Source organism: Nothoprocta perdicaria, unplaced genomic scaffold, assembly GCF_003342845.1.
Source record: "Nothoprocta perdicaria isolate Ctin4 unplaced genomic scaffold, notPer1 scaffold_40, whole genome shotgun sequence".
Classification (NCBI taxonomy): Eukaryota; Metazoa; Chordata; class Aves; order Tinamiformes; family Tinamidae; genus Nothoprocta; species Nothoprocta perdicaria.
In genome coordinates this window covers 2,532,842-2,554,470 of record NW_020455644.1, presented here as the reverse complement: position 1 = coordinate 2,554,470, position 21,629 = coordinate 2,532,842, and the positions used below count along the sequence as shown (strand labels likewise).

Here is a 21,629-nt window from a genome sequence, read left to right as displayed (position 1 = left end):
AGAGCCTCCACTGTGCCTTACATCATCCATATGGATGTGCAAAAGAATTTGTCAAAAAATCTAGTTATGGATTATTAAGCTTCAATAAACCACTCCCCCCCCTTTTTTTTTAACGTTAGCTGCAATTTATGGGAAAAGGCTCAAATTGAAATTTCTCCATACTCTGAATTTCAAAATGCTTAAAATGACTTGAAAGCTACAGGAAAAGTGCAAAGGGAGGGAGGGAGGGAGGAAGGGAGGAAGTAGGGAGGGAGGGAGAAAGGAAAGGAAGGAAGGGAAGAATCTTTCTTTATAATGGCTTTATTTTGAAAAGGAAAGAATCCCCCTTGGTAAAAAATGATCATGTAAACCACTTGGCGCATGTTATTGAGCATTATACACTATCAACTCAAGTGGGTAGTCTGTGCTGTGCTAGACTGATACTGTTGCTCAAGTTACTTCTTAAATGAGTTTTGAACTGGCTGGCTCAGGTGTGACGATGCTACACTGCGGCAGAAGGGACTGCAAAGCACAAGTGCTCCATCATTCAAAGTGTCCTGAAGGGACTAATAAAATAATGCAGCAGAGAGGAAAAACAGAAGTTCTGCCACTGCTGGCCAGAGCTGGTGCAAAAAGCAGAACCCCTCCCAAAAAACTCAATCACATGCAACCAACTTTGCAATGTTCCRCACGTTTCGTGCTCTGATTTGCACTCTGTTTGTTTGTTTTTGCTTTAAATTGCCAGCCCTTTAGACTTCAGCAGCCTCAAATTCAAGCTGTGAATCTTTCTGGCTCATAAATTTTGTCTGCTCGAACACTGGCACAACTCATCTGTCTTGTCTTGTATTTTACGGRTGCACCCAAGGAGTAGCGCTGTCCCTGGCCCTGGAGCTTGTTGACACATCTACTGCTGAGGCCAGACAGAATTCAGTGCACATGCCCTCAGCTCTCTCGGTTATGTGAGAGTAACATATGGGAGAAAGGTACTTTTTTTGTAAATATGTAGCAAATATATTTGCCATAGCATAAAAAGGGAATAGATTTTGCTGAACTAGAAGATTTACATAGTCACTTTTCAAAGTAAAAAAATGCAGTTAAAAGGAAAAATATATATTAAAATTAGGTTACATAAACTGTGACACAGATCATTACCACTAGATCTTATGAATGATAAAAGACAATTCCCAACTGATGCTGTATACTTCCAGAAATACTAGAAAAGATAATGATAGGTGGCATTATGGCAGAAAAAAACACGCCATGATCATCTCCATGCCATATTGTTCTCTTACTCCAATCTTATAAACCAAGTCAAAGATCTTAATTCAAGTTGCAGTAATGCTGTTTTATACATCACGACCCAAATTACTGCCATACCACAGACAAACTAATTTACACTTTTTTTATTGCTTCCAGTTACAAAGCAATAAACATCTGTGAAAAAAAATTCTTTAAATACGACCAGATTTTAAAAGCAAATATTTCATAATATGGTTACTTAAAATATAAGAGGATATGGCCTAAGAACCTCTACCAGTGCCAATAAAAGAAGGCATAAAATACATAGGACATCATATCTTTTGGGATCTATCTTGTCATCAAAATCATTATAAACTTCAGGGAAAAGAGGTCTTATACAGAGTCTCTAGTAAGTCTTCTTTCAGACACAYACCCAGCAGAGCCAAAACTACATGGCTTAGCATATTATGAAACATACATCTCCTGATATCTGAAACAGCCCGGCTCACGTTCCTKCAAGAAAAAAGTACATATCAGCTACTGTGATTTACTGGGTAACATCTAACATTGTACCCTGCTAGTGAAAGAGAGTCTTTTTTTTTTGAGATAAATGGAAATGAGATTAAGTTTCCAGTAGGCAGGGAAACTTTCTCTTTTAAAAATATATATATATATATATCAATTGTCCTTTTAAAATATACAATTTTAAATTCCAAGAAGTCTTGAAAGTTTGGAATGGATCTTTGCAGCAGGAAATGGAAATCTCTGCTGTGAAACCAAAGGCATCTACATCAACGTCAGCAGAGCAGGGACAACCAGAGGTTACATAAACATAAGCCTGGAAAAAATCTGCAGCTCAAAATGGGGAAACCTGTCTTACTCAGTGATTGAAAATGATACGGTTTGCATCTGAAATTCTCATGGATGACATGCAGCAACACAAATATTTTCTGACTTTTAAAGGCTGTCTTTGAAAGRAAGGAGACTGCCCAAGGAACTCTTGACTTGAACCTAAGTCACAACCTATTTGATATCTATGACTGAAGAGTTAAACGCAAGCTGGATTAACTACAAGCAATATTTAGTGATGTACAAGAGGGAGGGATGGCCAGGGGCTGCTGCTGGCACTGTATGAATGTCATGGCTCTAAAAGAGCTAAGCAGAAGGAGCAGCACTCAGAAAGCTGGCCATACCATGGGAACCCGCAGAAGCCACGGAAGAATGAGGTCAACATGGGACAACCAGGCAACTGCTTTCTAAGCAAAAGGGCATGTATTTGCTACTAATTCTGAARCCATCCCGTAGTTTCTTGGAAAGCAAGTGCATCTGGATGACTCTGCACAATTTTAACCATCATTTCCTGTCCTAATAAYGAAGCTCTATTTCCCCAAGGGACACACACACATCCGAGAGCTGCATATGTCTGGTGGCACCTCTAAATGTCCCACGCAGCCGTGGTTGGTGGCCCCCAGAGCCAGTGCAGCTCCCAGCCTGTGGTAGGGACTGCTCTTGGGTTGTCCTCATGCCCCAAGGACGATGGCAGCACCCGGGGGCTGAACCGTGATGAGTCACGGCACCCTCGTGTCCAGGAGGACTCAGAGAGAGCAGTAACAGAAGGAATTAAAGACTTAAGCTCTGCCCAAGACAAAGGCTGCAACTGACAGAAGTCAAAAGGATGCTTAGAGGGTTCAAGATGTAGAAGGAATTTCTGCTAACAATGAGTTAGGTACGAGCACTTGCGGAGCACAGAAAGCAAACGATAACAGTGATTCCATTAAAAATGGCAGTTGGGAATTGCAGAGACGATGAAGAAATAGAAAATTTGTTAAAACCGTTATTTTTCAATGAGCTTTACATGGATYGTATATTCTGATACAGCAGGGGCAGATTTATGTACTGTAGTCAGCAGATAACAAAAATATTTACAAAGCTGAAGTTTTAGAAGGCAGACAATGTAAAAAATTCAGATAACATTATCATATATGTTAAAGGCAGTGAGGATACAAATGAGGGAATTTTCTTTTTCTGAACATAGATCATTTCTGAAGATAACAACAGCATGTAAAAGATAAAACTCTTTTTAAATCAGGTCCACGGAGTACTACCAGTACTAAATATTAATAGAATGCTGTTTATTCAAAGTTCTTGTAGCATTCAACAAATATTTCAAGCTAGCTATAAATGAACACCCTTTTCCTAATTTGGGCTGYTTTGCCTTGTTTATAATGCCAATTGCATATACATATATATTTATATGGAAAAAATGGCATGAATATATATAGCGATGTGTTGTTTGTGTTGGTAAAATGAATTAAACTCCCCAGTACAATTATTTTTTAGAATAGCTTTTTAGTGTTTTATGCTTATGAGTGAAGAATCACAATTAAATGAAAAGGCTGAGAGAGAAGGGCTAAGCAGTTTGATCCAAAACATTTTAAGTTCTCCCACTTTGGAAACCTATATCCATCCCCGCTAACGACAAGCAAGATATCATTTGCTGAGCCAAAAAGAGAGAAAGAAAAACAGCATAAAACTTGCTGCAATCCACTGCTTATTTAACCTTTAACAAGAAATACTGTTTTCTGTTGTATTCATGATCTACTAGAAACAATATTGCTCTTAACTATGCAATTCAGTGTTCTAAGACTACTTCTCTGATGCAAGGATTAAATAATTGAATTTATTCTCCATGGTTAGAGAAGCTAAGAGATGACCTAGGAGAAATATTTAAGCTAACGAGAGCGGCAGAAAATACGAATATCAGTTCATTCTGGAGAAATGAGTCTTCATAGARGAGCAGTGCTTGGGCTCTGTTTAAGAGATACACATGGCCAATAATGACCACTATTCAAAGAAAGGTCTTGCTGTCCAAGACACTTGCAGTCTGTGCTGTTGAGGATTTCTTCCTACGTAAGTTTTTTCTTTGCTAAAACCCTGCCTCAAAATGCCACATCTGTTTGTTACTTGTACGGCTCTTACCAACATGAAAATACTGCTTTCCCCTTCTTTTTTTTTTAGATATTTGTAACCCTGCATTAAAAGTAGTAAGAAAAGCATCAAATTGTTACCATGAAAGAGGACCAATACAAGATTCTTGAACTTGCATTACATTGCGTTCACTTTCTTGAAATTTTCCCAGAGTTAGGAATTGGCCCCATGGCCTCTGATAACCAGAAGTATTTACAAAGCAAATGAAATTCAGGAAGTACTATAATTACTAGGAAATGCAGTGAGAGAGCATAGTGGAAGCATCAGCAGAGGATAATTACTGCAATTGAGGCATGTTCCTGTGAAATTCCAGAGAGGAAAGTAAAAACTCRTTAAGCCTTTGCATTTATTCAAAAAAAGAAAAAAAAGTTTTCTAAAGACATCCAAGGATACTGGGAGCTGAATATGTTGAAAACCTTCTGCAAATACAGTACCCTGAGCTTGTCAATCCAAAGAGAAATCAATTTGCTACTGACAGAGAAGGCAGGCATTTTTCCTTGAATTCAGTGCGTGCRAGATGGGCAGATTAACAGGATTTCATATTCAAGTCCTCTGCTCAGCAATGAGAAAACAGGCAGCACTAAGAGGACATTACCTTCATGGCTAATAGTGCCCTTCACATGGAGGCTGTGCATTGAGCAGCRCAGTGCTAGGCTCAGGCTAACTCACTGGGCTAGACCTACTCATTTGCTGACTTCTCTTTTCATAGGGGAAACAAAGGTCTAGAGAACCAGCCTCACATGAGGCTCCACTTACCCAAGCATTTCATCCATGACTGAAYACTTACCTATTAGATCCTGTTCTATTTCAGAAAAAAAAAAAAAAAATCCTAATAAAAGGGAAACAGAAACCCCAAAGCCACCAAGGCCAATCAAAGTTACTAGCAGTGAAATTCATATGCAATCTGCACAGCACCAAGAGTTTGCAGCTTTCCAGAGACAATCCTAACTTTCTCAGACTGGAAGAAATACAGAGACATTAACTAATTATTTACAGGGCAGTCAGATATCTTGCTCTGTATACCTAAGACTGAACATTGTGAAATGCTTATTAGTTGAGCAAGCAGGACGTTGAGCAAGCAATTCCCTCTGGAAAGGAGTGAAGCCAAGAAGTGAGAAGAAGGACCCTTAGCAGGAATGATTTACTAATACAGACACAATATTGCTCAGTTTACTTAAGTATTACACATCTAACCAGCAAAGAGTTTTAAGTGCCAGCAAATAATCTTTATACCGTCACAGGGTTGAAACGGAGCAGTCTGGAGCTGCAACTGCCCAGCTCTGCAGCTTTTATGCAATAATATACAGTAGTTCAAGTCAGAAAGTCAAGTGTGACATATTTTTGCCTTGGAAATACGCAGAATACAGAGCCTACACAGTGCCCCATGTGCCTCCCTTCTCTTGTAGAAGCAGCAAAGCTTTACACTTTCCTCCTGCACTGTTGGTCTGGACCAGCTTAGATGAGTGGCTACTGGCTGAGCTCAAATGACCAGTTACACAAATGTCATCTGCTGTAACRTCTGTTTTATCTCTAAAAACAGCAACAAAAAAACCCATACACCCAACCAAATCTGTATCTCATTGCCACAGGGTAGAGCTCTGTATTCAAAATGAGTATTTAAGATAACACCTTTGGGAGGATATAACCATGAGTTACTCACTGCAGAAGCTGGAGCTCTGGTGCCCAGCCTTTCTGATGGACTGCTTAGACACAAGACACAGACATAAACTACCCACACCAGTCCCTCTTTGATCATGACCTAATAACTGGGCTCAACTGCCCCACATGTGAGCCTTTTACCACACATACAAAGTACATACATACGCACATACATATAAATAGATATATATATATACCAATGAGTTGAGAGGATCACAACTGTTGTGGTGCAAGGTTCAGACATGTCCTTGTCATGTTATTGCTTGTAATAACAACTCCTGATCGTGACACCTGGCAAGAAGGCTTCCAAAAAGTTTGTCACCCAGCTAAAGTGTCTGTGTTTTAGCCCTCCAGAACTATATATCTTGAGAACACGACTGGGGAGGACAGCACGGAGAGAAGCTAGCTACCAAAACAGTGTGTTTGGTTTGTGATCTGCCTTCCTMAGGAAAAAAAAAAGTGGTATAAAACAGCCCACAGCTAGGCCAATTTGCTTTCTGATGGGCCTCGTCGAATCATCCAACCAGCTGACAAGCCTGCCAACCTGGAGATGAGAATTTGGGTGAGATGTGGGCAAAGATATAAAATTTGCCCCACTCACTGATATACCTGGAAGAACCCCAGTTGAAAAATTGCCAGTCAATTTAATTTAACCCTGAAAGGATTGATTCATCTTCCCTTGCAGTAAGCTCACGTCTTGAGCAGGAGAGGTTAATAACATATAGAGTTGCATACTTCCGCAGCTAATGTTCCTTGGTTCCTCATTTTTTAACTGAAATCCATAAAGAGGTCACAGCAATAACTACAGCTGATTTTATTTCTATGCCAATTACTGAGATGCTGGGAGGATAATTTTCAGACTCTGATTGTGATTTTCCAAGTACATTAGGAGACTTGATTCTCCTTGCTCCTCCATGCAGGAAGATAAGCAATTGCCAGGAGGGGGATAAAGTACGATGCTTCCATCTCGCTGAGAAGCTTAAATACAGGTTCATAACATAAATGTATGTACTAAGCAGAAGCTGTAATGGAAAACTATGTCAATAAGAAAAAAGTAGGACTGATTTTTTTTTTTTTTGCCGTGTATAAATGAATATGACTGGCCAGTATCACACTGAATCCACCCACTGCCTAAGTGTTCACTTTTGTTCTCATAGGAAAGGAAGGAAGGAATAAGTAAAAACTCTTAAGCACATATTTGCAGAGTACCCTACTTTAATAATTATGCACAAATATTCTCATTTATGTGAATCAAATATACCATGATAATTGCTGATTACCTGTGTTTGGAGCTACAAAATCTCCTTCTTACAAGGACAAAGYGTGAGTTTACAGATACTCTGTACTTCAGCTAGTCCAGTTGCTGGTTTTACCTGGCTCTGCCCCAAGACACATTATGCTTTACTTGCACCTGAATGGAACCCAGATTAATGACAGTTCTCAAAATATTTACTTCCCAGATTACAAATGCTGTAKGAGCACAATAAACAAGAGGGAGAAACGTCCAACAACTTTCCCACATGGAAACTTTCTTCAGGAGATGAAGAGCTGATTCATGCACTTTAATCAAGAATGCAGCAATAGTTATAACCATTAAAATCCAATTTCACTGTATCTCTTGGAATAAAAATAAGTAATCATACTATCTTATCAAGACTCCTATTTTGATGTCCCACATTGTTCGCTTGTCCCACATTGTTCGCTTTGAATAACCAGTTTACTCCTGATTGGAAGCTAATTTAAAAATAAAAGCCCCAAAGAAAATGATTTTGAACTTTTGGGCTTTCATTCTTTATCATGCAGCTCTTTTTGTCTCAAGAAGGAATTATAAAAATATTCTCCTTCATTTCCTGCTCAAGTGATGTCTCCTGTGTGAGACAATTGGAATCTGACCACAGAGCATGCAGGGTACCGAATCCTTGCTATTCACACTCCTTCCATTGGGTGCTGCTGCAATATTAAACAGATTACCCTTGTGACCTACTGTACGCACACAGAAAATCATGTCCAAGGTTTAAGGGCTCTGCTTACGTTGCTCTGCCCACTGTTCTACACAGCTTGAGTCTGTGATACTTCACATATATAACAGATATTAGTTAGTGCCAACAAATCTTCTCAATAACTTTTTTTTACAGAAAAGAAGTCCATAGAATGGAGTCAAATTGCATGAAGGCAATTTGACTGCAATTTATATGCATATTGCACTATTCCATTAGGGTACATAGTAGTTGTGCAGCCTGCTCTCTTTTAATTAGAGTATTAAGTGCATCCTCTGCATAAAGAATCGGACAATGCATAAGTAGCAATTTAATGCTTTTGTTAAAGTAACAAAAAAGGAAATAGTTTAATGGAAGTAAGAAATAAAAAAGCAAGAGGCAGAGAATTACTTAAGATGCAATTCCTGCAAGGATTTCATGCTCACTTAACTCTAGGTACTAAAGCTGGTTCTTTACACAAGTTGAGGGAGAAATCTTCACAGATTTGTGGTCTCTAGGAGGTTTTGTCAAGCAACAAGATTCAGGCAACTCATTACTATACTTTGCCCAGCTGATGGCCACAGAGATGTCAGCTAAAGATTTCAAAAGCGCAAGATAATGGCTGGAATTGGTCTTTAGATGTAGCAGGGATATGCCACCAAGTATATTCTGTGGATATGGTCAGAAAATATCAAGATCTGATTAAACTATGGCAAGTACAAATGGTATAAAACTGCCTATATATGAATCACATTCAGTTGTAACAACAGCTGTTAAAGGCTTCCTGACAACATGAAATCCTGGCCCTTTTATAACCTATAACATAATTGCCAATGCATTTATATTCCTATGCAATAATGAAAGCATAGGTTTAATTATGTGGTCTTTGCTCTAATGGGAAAAAATATCTCACATAATAAATGCAAGGAAAAGGGAAAAAATCAGTACGACAACACAATTTTTGTACCTATTACGCTCACTACTATCAGACATAACACTAATGCTACTTGAGTAACACTAACCAGGGCAGGGACTGAGTTTTATGGGTCTGAAAGGGCCAGCTTCCATAGGGAAAGCCGTACGCCTTCTTAGAYGGGACAGTAACATTGCCAAACCCAACATACAGTTGTCATGTCATTGTTCCTCCTGCTTGGTGAACTTTAAATTTCAGTAAAGAAGTGGTGGCTACACTTACCTGGTAGACCAGGTGGAGTTTTCAGATATTTTCCATTAAAATGTTGAATTACTACTTCACATTTTTCTGTAGACTCCATTCTAGAAAAGAGAAGAGGGTGGAATGGGGGCAGAGGCAAAAATTATTACTAGAGTGGTATGAAAACATTCAGTCAGCAAAAACATGAAGGAAAAGGAGAGGCCAAGTGCAGATGCAGAGAGAAATCTTAAAAGCTGCTCTTGCTGCTTTCTGCCGAGCTCATTACAGGGCAGTGCGGCCAGCAGCGAGACGCTGCCACCCTCCCTGGCTGCAGCTGCACTCCCAGCTGGGCGCGAGCCGCGGCAAGGGACAGCTCGCGGTGACTCCTGGGGTCACCCTGAACAAGGACACTCTTTATCGAGCCCTGTGCTGCCTGCAAAGGGCAGCGGGCTCCTTCGCACAAGTCCTCGTGCACCCAAAGTGATTGCAAAGGGCATGAAAAAGAACAGGAGCTGGGCAACAACYCAGAGGATTAAGCGACAATTGTTAAAGTTTAGAATGATAAAAAAAAATCCCATATGATACCCTGTGAAGATGGACTGTATAGCAAGGCAAAGAGAAAACATATATGCTTATTTCAYAAAGTCAAATTCAGGGTGAAGACATGAAGCTGTCCATAACACTGGCAAGTGAAAGGACTTACTCTCCATCTCGTATGACCTCAAGGATGATTTTCAGCACTGTGATATTAAAGCATTAACACAGAGCCAGCATACGTTACTGAAGCAATTGTAAAAAAAAAGACAAAGCTACTGGTTGAATCATGACTCGTGTTTATATCACACTAGGAAATCACAGGTCCTTCAGATCCTGTAAACTCACTACGCACTGCTCCTGAGAACAGCTGGCTCTGCTAGAGCACACACAGAAATGCTTAAAGAGGGAGAAATGGGAAGCTAAAAACCAAGCAAAAATTGCACTCTTTTTTTTTTTTTTTTTCCCGCTCTGGAATAACTGCATTTAAAAACACATTCAATACTCCTTCWATAAAGGTTCTTACCTTCAAGTACTCCTTCCAAAGTAACTCCACGGATACATATATWTTATCAATTTTTGACAGTTAAAGTCTTTAAAATAAAATTTATCCATCTTCCTTCCTATCACATGGGTGTGGGAAATAAAAACGTCTCCCACATAGTTTATGGAAGAGAGCCTCAACAGAGAGTTTAGAGCAGGTGTTTGTCTAACCGGATAAAGTTAAGACTCCAAAGGATCCCCGCAAAATCATCACCACCATCACAAAAAAAAAAAAAAAAAAAAAAAGAAGAGAGAGAGAGAAGAAAAGTCTCTATTTAATACTAATTCAATGAGCAATTCAATGTCTTTTGTCAGGTTACTTCAGGTGCAATCATTAAAAGCTTCCTTCTGGGTGTATCACCATATAGTGGGCCGGGCCATTCCAACCAGCCCAAAGACAGCGAGTTAGACTGCTCACTTGGGCTCCACTCACATTAAGCTAAGCAAATGCCTCCACTGAGCCTTTAGAGACTCTTGTCTCTGAAAGAATAAATGCAATAAAAGGCTGTTTGCTGTAGCTGCAGGCGCTTTGTGTCAAAACACGTTATGTTGCACCACACAGCAGTGACAATTTCATTTTAATGCACGGGGCATATTTGAACAAGGCAAAGCAGCCCTTGCAAATCATGCAACRTACAGGCTGCCAAGCAAGGGAGCCTTGTGGCATTTGACGCATTTCATGTGGGAAGAGAATAAGGGTGAAGCCCATAGAGCTCTGTGATGGAAAGGCCATCGTTTGAACCGCAGCCTTATAAAGAAGGTGCACATTTTCATCTCAAGTTTCACCATTACCTGCTCTCAAAAGCCACTGCCGGACATCTCCAATCTGGCACGTGATTCGCTCGAGACCAACACTGGCACTATCAAGCCTGGCTGAGAAGAGGGCGAAATAGAGTTGGCTCTATCTGACAGTTCTAGTCAGATCTATCCCAATRGTACAAATATGTGAATCGTAATTTTCACATATGCATAAGTAACCTCTTCCTCAAACAGACTGTTGAAGGAAGTTTTATTTTTTAATTGACTTTTAGTTCAGCTGGAATACTAATGCATGGGGAAGAATGAGGACCAAAGAGGAGGAGGCAACCTGGAAGAATACTCAGACTGTCTGACACCCGCCACTGCAAGGTGTTGGCTTTAGTTTAGTTAGAACATTGCCTAATGTCCACTGTGCAGTAGGCAATGTCCATGCAGGGGCCTATCCATGAGCTGAAGCTCTCCTTCCACACATGCAGACTGAGAGATTCCTCTTTTTCCCTTTATTTATTTTAGCCCAGAAGCCTGGCCATACTTAGGAAAGGGTCCAGTGAAAAACGTGCTTCTGTTTAGCCTACACTAATAAATTCTACCTATGTTTTCTTTGAAAAGCTGTGGAATTCCTCCAGTGTACACTGTGCCTTCGAATTTGAGGGAGAATGACAAAAACTGCTTCTTGCCATGAATCTGTTCATCTTGTCTGAGATGCAAATGTTTCAAAATGCTGAATGAGTGAGCCTGTTATTTAACAAATAAACATATTACCATTAACATACTACATGTTAAAAACTAGCTCCCAGGGAAGGAGTTTCCTACAAAAAAAATTATCAGAACATAGGTAGATCTACAGCACGAGCACTCTTAAACCCATTTTTCAGTGTTTATTTTTTTCCCATAACCRAAGGAACAAGAATGTGGCAAATTACATTATTCAGAGGAAAAAAAAAATCTTAAGTGCTTAAAAATTTCTATTGGAAGATCTCATTATAAAGATATKCAATTGTCCTGCTGGAAAGATGAAGAAACCAGCTCCACAAGGAATTTGCTTCTGATTAGGCTATTGTCAAAAATTAAAATCTCTTCAACAGTATGTTTTTGGTGCTGATTCCAAAAGATCATAGATGATAATTCGTGTTAAAATACAATTGGAAGATGASTAAAATGCACAGGAATATGAATAAAGAAATACGCTGCAGAAAAAAAAAATCAAAGCTAGCCAAAAGCCAGATACAGTTAATATTTTAATGACACAAATAATTACCTAAAACAAAGAAACTAACAAAAATCCAGCTGCAAAGGAGGACTATTTAGGAAATCTAAAAGGGAAGACTGTTCTTACAGCTCTTCTAGCCATAGTTGACAAAGTAAATAAATAAAGCTCYTTCACATGTTTAAAGACTGATGCAGTGTCACAATATGAAGTTTATAAATATGCACCACAAAGAATAACATGATGAATATATAATTATTACGTAAGAAAAAATCAGTATTATATAATCACCAGTTAGTGGTTAAAAATGTGAGTTTGGTTTCCATATACCCTATAGTCACTTTGCTTAATAATGATGCTGTCAATGACAACCAGCCCTGTGTTTTTGCATTCCAAGTAGATATTTGAAATTAACRTTTTTTGATTTATATTTATATTATGATCAAAATATGAATAGTGCTGTTTTCTAACATTAATAAGAGTAGGAATAATAAATCTTGGAGGAGGGAGTTTTCTTTACTATTTAAGGCAGTTTCTAAAGATGGAGGTAGTTTGGCAGTATTTTATGAAGGAGAAGGCTGAAGAACTGAGGCCATGGTTAGAAGACACACTGGAGAACTCAAATTTCTTTAGTCTATCAAAAATGATTAGAGGGGCAGTTTGATAGTAATGCATAAGTACCTTTGTGGGTAGAATAAACTAGGTATTAAGCAGTTCTTTAATCCTGTGGAAAAAGTTATGACAAGAACCAGATAAATTTAAAGGAGAAATTAGGCAGAAACATTTAACTACAATGGAGATGATCCACTGGAACACATTACTTAAAAAAGAAGTACCTTTTTTTTTTTGTTTTGTTTTTTGACTGATATCTTCAAATCTCTTCTAAAAGTTTTATTTTAGCCCATGACAAGTAATACCTTGATATTGGGTAACTGGGAGTATTTAACTGTCTGTGATATAAAGGAGATCAGAGAAAATGTTCTTCTGGTCTTAAATACTCTGATGCTATAAAATAGTTCTTATTAGTATGAGATTTCTTATCCTGCAGTCCTCCTTATAGTCTTATACTSTTCATTATTCCATAGCAATATGGTCAATGATTCCTTTAACTTATTTTGCTGATTTAATATCTGGCATGTAAGGCTGTAATACAGCCACAATCTGTGATTTTCTTTCCTTCTGTAACTGATTCAGGCATCTTCTGTCCCCATCTTTTCAGCTAGTAAGAGATTGCTTCAAGATGGCTGTACTGCTTGGTTTAAATCTGTTTTATGGTGGAAAATCTATTCCCTTGGCAATTTATAGACTAGGAAACGATATTCATATGGACAAGTTCTCCTTATTTAGCATAAATTCTATCTTTTTCYGGTGCATCTTGCCTGTATATTCTTCACATTCATTTCAGTTTGCATGAACAACGGGAGGTTGTCCGGACTAAATGACACCTAAATTACCCTGAAAAACCCTGAAAGATGCAAAGCTTCCTTTAATGAGAAGCATGCACAAATTAAAGGCTAGGCTCCCTCACTTTGCTTCAGCGCAGTCTGGAGCAGATTCATTTCTACTGAAATCCATGTAAAACCTGCATAAATGGATAATGATCCTGAGAGGGGCTCAAAATCTAGTTTTYCTTTTTCTCTTGCTCATTTTCAGCCACTGAGTCAAGTAATATTTCCACAGACTAAATCTAATACATCTAAAATGCAGATAAGCATGAGAAAATTTTAATAAAAAACACATGCAGGCAGAGAAAAACATCCTATTAACAGCTCTACCAGAAGAGCTTTAACCATAAGACAAGAATAGAGCCCAAGCTCCAAACAACAAAACTGGTGAATTCCCCATTCTGGATCCCCCCAGGTCTGTCCAGAAGGCAGACCTATCTCCTCAATATCTCCCTTCCCTCTGTGCTGACAGAGGAACTGAGAATCTCTCGACTTTGGTCGTTCCCAGGAACTGCATCGTAACGTTCTTTTATGACAGTTTACGTTGGACAAATTCTCTCATGTTACTGGAAAAGAATAGCATGAGCACAGTCATTTCTACCTAGACCCAGGCTGATTTATGCTACTGTCTTCGCACTCTCAGGTTAAGTATTATACTGGTGCCCGCCAGCAGTCTGACTGTCAGCATTTCCATCATAAATTTCTGTTTTCAAAGGCTTATGACTTTGTTGTAAAACGTCGCTTGGGGGTTGAATCTTGCAAGGTCGTTTTAAGTTACAAGACAGCAAACAAAATAAAAAAAAGTTAGTGGTTTCTAACACTTTCCTCGCACTTTATCATTTAAAAGGACCTATAAAAGGCTTGCTCTGCTGTTCAGTTGAGTGTGGTGGATGTATGCATAGCATTATTTATATTACTATCTCCAGAGGAAGATTCTCAAATAATACCTTAATGGCATTTTACTGTGAGGTTCTAAAGATCAATTTCTATGCCTTTGTTTCAGTGGTATCGGGAAGTCTCTCCCTGCTGTCCATCCCAAAGCCTCGGTGCCCCAAGGTGCGCACGCGCTGTGCAGCTCTTCAGTTAAACCCTCCGTATTGAGGGCTTATCAAAACTGCTCAGCCTGATTACCTGATGGCTCCTCATTTCCTCACTTCCTGTCTCTTCACCTGGAAGAGCTTCACACCCGTTTTCGTGTAATGCACTCCCTCTGATATATGTACAAATTAACATCTATCCTGAGATCCTGCCTCACTTGTCCCTTTCTGGGGGTCTGCAACACTTTGGAAGTGCAGCTCCAGCTTGAGCAGTATTTTCATGGTCTACCAAATCTGGGACAGGACGCAGTGCCAGATGGAAATCTGAGGGTCTCAAGATTCTCAAGTTAACATCCTCCTTTCGCAGGACTTTCAAGTGTTGCTCTGAGCCCCTTCCAAGGAGGCCTTTCAATGGAAATTTGTCACCACAGGCCCTGGAATATTTTACAGATACCACACAAAGTCTTGTGGTGTGTTTGAGATTTCTAGTTTCATCTGAGATGCCCAATTATAGATCAATTTCCTGGGTAAGATACAGGATTTGACAGATCATTTTTCTGACTGAAAGTAAGAATGATCCACATAATATCTAAACCTGCACTGCCTTACCAGATGATGGATTTGTTCAAGTTAAATTTATAGCACCTTTTACAGCATCTTTTCAACCGTCTTCAATTAAACCCTCAAATAAGGAGGGACAAAGCAACCTCCTTCTTCACAAACGCATCATTAAACTACCAGGCTCTTCTCTATCCCATGGTGCTGCTGACAGTTTTCTGCCTCCAAAGTAGCATCATCGCAGACCCTCAGAAATCTCCCTCTCTGAATATTCCCCCTCATTTATCTGAATTTCACCGGAGCTTTGGATCCACTTTGCCTATGTCACTTCTTTTATCTTCTTTCAATTTAAGACCTGGAATTAGTCCTTTGCAGGCCTGTGGAAAGCCAAGTCTTTCAGGATATAGTTATGTCTTCATGAGGGACAGCAAAAACATCTCAGGAGGAAGGTTCCTCCACATCCACTGCCCTCCACATTCATTCCTAGTCCCCTTTCCCACCCAGCAACTCCAGTCATCCTCCAAGAGATCACCTCACTCCCTAGCTCTGGTCCTTATACCAACATTAACAATATTGTGATTTTTAATCACCATAGTGATTAACTAATAACTCTGAAATATCAGATTTCAAAATAGCTGAATGCTATTACTTTATGCAAAGATAACTTTATTTACTGTGTTTCTATAGGTACTTGAAGAGCTTGGGGCAACCACATGGGCAGCTCCACTGTGTAAAAAGGCCCCACATCTGAACCTGTAATGATCAAGATCATCCCAGTGGTTGCTGATCTGAGCTTTTGAAATATTATCTGGACTGAAACACAGCTGTTCCCCCCTTAGCTGTACTGTATTTATAGTCACTTATCATGTGCTCACACTGTAGATAGACTAGAATGAACCCTCCATGACTACAAGCAAAGCTAAACAAAATAATCTATTTGGAGTCACACACCATAAAAAAAAATGATACTGAATCTACTTTATTAGAAAAAGAAGATGTTTTGGTCAACTAATTCAAGCTTGTACTGGGAATTCTAGTAAAGCAAAGGCAAAATTAAGAGTCAGGGTCCAACTATGGCTATGAATTTCTTGAGAAATCCTGGCCTCATTTCAAGTCAGGTTCTGCTGTATTCTTCAATGGAGCCAAGATTTTACTCTCTCTCATCTTCCCAGTGAATTACTCAACTTTCATGTTAGGTCATAAATGCTTATTTTTGAAATGAGTTAAATAAAACTACATTCCTACAAACAAAACCAACTTATAAAAAGCAAGTTTATCCTTGAGTTACACTAATCTGTATTTAGCAAGTCAGAAGAAAATAAATGATGTCATTAACTGTGACAATACATAAAGACCAAAAAGCATAAATGTTTTGATTTTTCCTTTTGAATTCAGATAGTATTGTCTTGCTATGCATGATGAGCTTTTACATCAAGGACAGCAGTAACACTACCATGTCAGGTACCTTTACAAGCTACCTATTCATSACACATGACCCTATTTCATTCAGTGGTGCTATGACACTACCAGAAATGCCATGGCTCACCAAGACACAGCACATTTCCAAGAAAATCGCAAGATGACTCAGTCATTTCACCTGCTTTACAAACTACAACGCTAAAAAACTCAGTAAAAACACTGACCTGGGGATTGATTTGCAGCAGTTACAAATTTATCTTTTCCTTGTTGTCTTTTTGTACCCTTTTCTATAGACAGCTCTCTCTTTCTCACCTTTTGAAGGGGAGACTATTTAATTTAAGAGTGTTTTTAGGTGAAGAGAATCTATGTAAATATTCCCCAAGAGTAAACATGGGAGCTTGTCTTTCTGAACTGACAACAAAATACACTGTAATAATATATTGCCTGCTCAGTCAAAAATATCTTACAGCTCTGTCAGGACTTGTATGCAAATATTTCTTCTTTTCCTTTTTTTTTTTATAATTTTGGGTTCCCTGCCATTTTCAAGGAAGCCATGTTTCTTCAATTAACAGTTCTCTCCTTTGCTCTTCCAACGGAAAAATTCACCTTTTCTTGTCACAAAATCTTTGCTAAACATTTAAAAGGTTCCTTAACCAAGTGTGTGCTTTTGGCTGTAGGCCATTTATTTTAATCCAAGCTTGATGCTGCATGGATGTCTCACTATTCCTAGAGATTTTTTGTGCTACGTACATACATAGAATGAACTAGTATTTGGAGCAGTTAATGACCACGCTTTTGCATTGATATTCTTCAGCTCGGTGGAAAGAACAGATACACAATCTGATAAAGCTGCTCCTCTGCATTTTCCATGGCTATAGGGCTTCAGAATTACAGAAAAGACAGAATTTGCAGGAGACCAAAGCCAAAAAAAAAAGAAAAGGATAAATCAAATACAGTAAGAGTTTCACCTGGCAAAGCCGACTCCTCTGCTGACTCCATTAGCATCTCTTAATATTCTGGTGGAAATGACATGTCCAAAAGGTTTCAGCATATTCTCCAGTTCCTGTTCATCCATGGAAACGGGTAAATTTGAGATGTATAGATTTGTGGGATCCTGCTCTTGTTGCTATGACAGAATAAGAGAAATAGTCGCAGTTAGTCTCAGCGTAATAAAACAGCCTATGGCTGCTGCTAAGAGGGCTACTCAAAATAGAACCAAGTCAAGAATTTATGGAAGCATTAGAAGCAAAGCTGAGCAATCTGTTCACGAGGACAACACATTTGCCAAATTTCTGCAAACTCTCACTCATGCGCTTAACTCTGTGCCTGAGTGCTCTCACTGAACTCACCGACCCTACTCAGTGACAGAAAACTGCCCTGATGCTCAAGCACTCCTGCACTGTGTCCTAATTCAGCAATGATTGTGAAGAAAACATGATTTCCACAAACGCGCTGTTGAAATAAATAACTGAAATTTAACACATTTTAAGCAGATGTGTTTTCCAGCCTGCAGACTGTCCATTCAACCTGTTCATCACGAGCCAGACTGCTTCAAAACATAGAAGATTTCCCATAATATCTTTTCTTCCCACCTGTCACTGTTAAAAACAAACAAAAAAAATTAAAAAATAGCTATTGTGCAGACACGATTCCTACAGCCAAAGGACAGAATAATCTGGCAAAGGCAGAGTCAGGCATCAGTAGCTGCACCACATCCTTTACTTTCACTGCAGCCATTCATTCCAGCTGAAAGAATATTAAAAATGGGAACTTTGGACTAGTCAGTTTTCAAGCTGCGGACAACAAGTAAAATAAATCAGAATTGCCACCAACCTGCTTTGCTTCTCGAGTAAGAACCCCTAAGCCTTTTAGCTGCGCTAAGGATTAAAGGCAGTCACTTTAAATATCCATGGCAAGTTTAGCTCCACGCTAAGGATGAATGAAACACAGTCCCTCTCTCACAAGGCCTTAGCGATCATACCTGTTACCGGCGCAGGAAGCAAGAGCAGTAAGCAGACAGAGACGGATGAGGCTGCTCACGCTCCCTTCACAACACAACAATTTGCTAAGGACGGGAAAAAACGTTTTTCCTCACTATACAAATATAACATTTAGAGGAATGTGCCTTTCTTCTGCAGGGAAGTATAACCCCTGCGATACCATATCTCACACCAGAACCAGAAATGGGAGGTAATGCCTTCCCAAAGATGAAGGGGACACTTAGAGACATATTCCTCCCGTTCGGCTGTGCTGCTGCCTGCAGGACTTCATGGGCAGCAGCAAGGCCCACAGCTCCCACGTTTCTCATTCACAGCTTGCAGTTGCCCTGCTTAAAAAAGAAGAAAGTAAGACCACTAAAGGTTCTCCCAAGTCAGCTGGGAGGGCTCTCTGTAGTTCCCATGCCAGCCTGGATCACCACCTTGGGAGCCACTCATCCTGCCTGCTCTGGCCCATGGGCATCAGCACCAGGCTCCAGCTACTCTGGCTGAGGATGCACATATGTCAGATAGTGACAACTGTGTCAGACAGACACTCCCAAACTGCCCAAGAACCCAACTAGGGAGGTTTAAAGGCGTTATTCCATTACAAATTAACAGTAGGTTTCAGTGAGGATTTTGATTAAGTCTTCATATTGGAGCATTTCAGACACTCCTCAAGCATCCTGCTGTAAGGCTGGCGAGTTGAGTTGTCCGCAGCAGCTCTGAGGAAACGGCCAGAAATGTTGTCACTACGGAGCACTGAGTCAGTCTCCCAGCTCGCAAGGCCGGTGCCAAAGACGCAGAAGACCTTTCTAGAAAACAGACCTTAAAACACACGGCTCCGCCAGAACTTAATGACTGGAGGCCCCTGCAGAGGGCACGTTCCAACTCCAATCTGCTGTTGGGTTGGACCCTCCCACCCGCTCCTGCAAGATGGACAATGCTCAGATGGGATTTTCCCTCCCACCCTGAGGTAATATCTGGAAGAATGTCCCGCAAAGCCAACATAACAGTTCCTGCTGGCGTGAGCGGAGGCTGAGCCTCTCATTTAAGAATGCATTTGTTAAAGCCACGTGTAGGGAGGGGCTGGCAGCTCTTGGCAAGGCTCTGCTTTCTGAGGAGGACCTCAAGCCTCCTTCAGCCTCAGTAGGACTGGAAATCAAGTGCAGTAAACTGTTTCCTTTATTCATGAACCCGTACATCAATTCTTCTTATTCAACCTACATCAACCCCATTTGCTCTAGGAAGTTAATTATCGATCCTTGAAATACTCCTTTTTCCATCTTCCAAACCTACTTTAGGAACATTGAAAATATGACATTGTATGTGGATTTGTGTGAGATTCTTAATCCCTACTTTTACAAATTACTCAAAGCTTATATTTGTGTTTTCCTTTAATAAGGAAATATTTAATAAGTCTTTAACAATTTCAGACTTCATTCTAATATTCACACAGATCGATACTGGAGCTCACCTTTAGTAGCACAGTCATGTCTTTCTGTACATTTTAGATTCAGGTTCAAATCACTCTAAATTAGTATTTCCTTCAAGTTGGTTCATCTTTGCCTAATGGCCATTTATCAAATCCTCAGGCTAGCTACATATAACTTTCTCTCCTTTAAAAATCTGAGTCCAACTTCTGTATCCCCTTGACACAAAAACAGTTCCACTCCTTATGGAAAAATTCATTTTTGTGGAATCATTTTTTATAAAACAAGATCATTTAAATGGAAACATTTATATGCTATTTCATAAATTTTGCATTGTTTGCTCAATATTTTGAAAACACCAAGATGGCAGCATGAATCTCATCTTCAATTTATTAGATTATTTTTAAACTGGATTCTATATAGGCCACCAAGCTTGAATGAAATTTAGAAATAGCATGTAATACCTTCTCTCAGTGGATTCACACTCAATATTCCTTCTTGTTGTTTTATTTTTAAAAAAATACCCTTTTAGTACTGGAGATTACAAAAGAACTTTCCAGGACACATGAAACACAATTCATTGGAAAGCTGATATGCATTTGATCAGATTAATATACCAGAATTAATTCAGAAGTCTGAATTAAAATATTTTTCCAGAGTTCTAATTTTTCCCCATTTATTCCTCTGCTGCTTTTCCATACTTGAATTCCACTATCGAATGTATAACTCAGGTGTCTACCTACAGCTGTAACACCTAAACTTGGTTATTACCTTTTGGAAAAGCTCTCTCTTCATTGGCCTAGGAAGGATGCCGTGATGCTTCTAACTGAGTTATAGATAGGATGGGCAGGGGCTGGTGGTGTGAAAGTTAAAAAAGAGTCACCCCAAGCTCCCCTRCTTCCCAATAGCAGAGGAGGGATGGAGGGATTGTCCCCTTGGCACCTCCTCTAAGTGGTGGTGGAAGACGGGGTGCTGCGTAAGGGGTAGGGGCTGCCATTCTTCTGGGGGTACCTTCACCTGGCTCCTGTGAATCAGTAAAGATTACTGATATGACTAAATGATCAAATGATAGTATCTCTCTTTCCATAGATTGTATAAAGGAATTTATAATATATATTTTTAAAAAAGTAGCATTGGTCTAGACCATTTGGACTTTCGGAATTGTTAGTGAACCACTTCCACTGTATCACAGGGTGAACAGAAGGGATCAAGTGCTGCTGTCAGGGCTCCTTTTGACTTTTTACTTGTTTATTTGCTTCCCTTTGTGCGGGCACATTTTTAGCAGTGYGGACAGCTAAATCAATGGCCAGTTGACTATCGATCCCTGGCTGGTTTGACCCCTTGTCTAGCACAAGGCATACAAGATTGTACAAAGCCTACACTTTACACGGATTTTTAGTGCACTAAGTACAAACAATCCTATGCATGCAGCAGGAAAAAAAGTATTAAAAAAGGTGCAGACCTTCCTGACAAAACTCTTCACAAGTCTACCCTGAGCCAGCACTGCCTGAAGCACTAGCTGGCTCAATAGAGATTCTGTCCAAAGCCCCACATTTTCACCGGTACTACAAAAAAGAGCATCACAAATCAGAGATGTCTGAGACATTTATTTGTCTTAGAAACCCTCCAAATATTCTAGGCCTTGTTTGCTGGCCCTTCAAAGGCTCCACTGCGTTCAAATTCAGCATCCTGAGACATCCTCTTCAACCCTGAATTATTTTCGA

At 39.6% G+C, this 21,629-nt stretch overlaps 1 protein-coding gene across 1 annotated transcript in view; it reads right to left on the bottom strand.

Moving 5' to 3' along the window:
* The window catches only part of RBMS3 (RNA binding motif single stranded interacting protein 3), a gene marked incomplete at its 5' end in the record, with an annotated part of 630,487 nt that overhangs the window by 120,418 nt on the left and 488,440 nt on the right, over nt 1-21,629 (bottom strand). Inside the window, 3 exons of the mRNA XM_026045493.1 lie at nt 2,032-2,056; nt 9,037-9,116; nt 17,465-17,622. Of these exons, the coding sequence (XP_025901278.1) occupies nt 2,032-2,056; nt 9,037-9,116; nt 17,465-17,622 (263 nt within the window). The remainder of the gene's footprint in view (nt 1-2,031; nt 2,057-9,036; nt 9,117-17,464; nt 17,623-21,629) is intronic.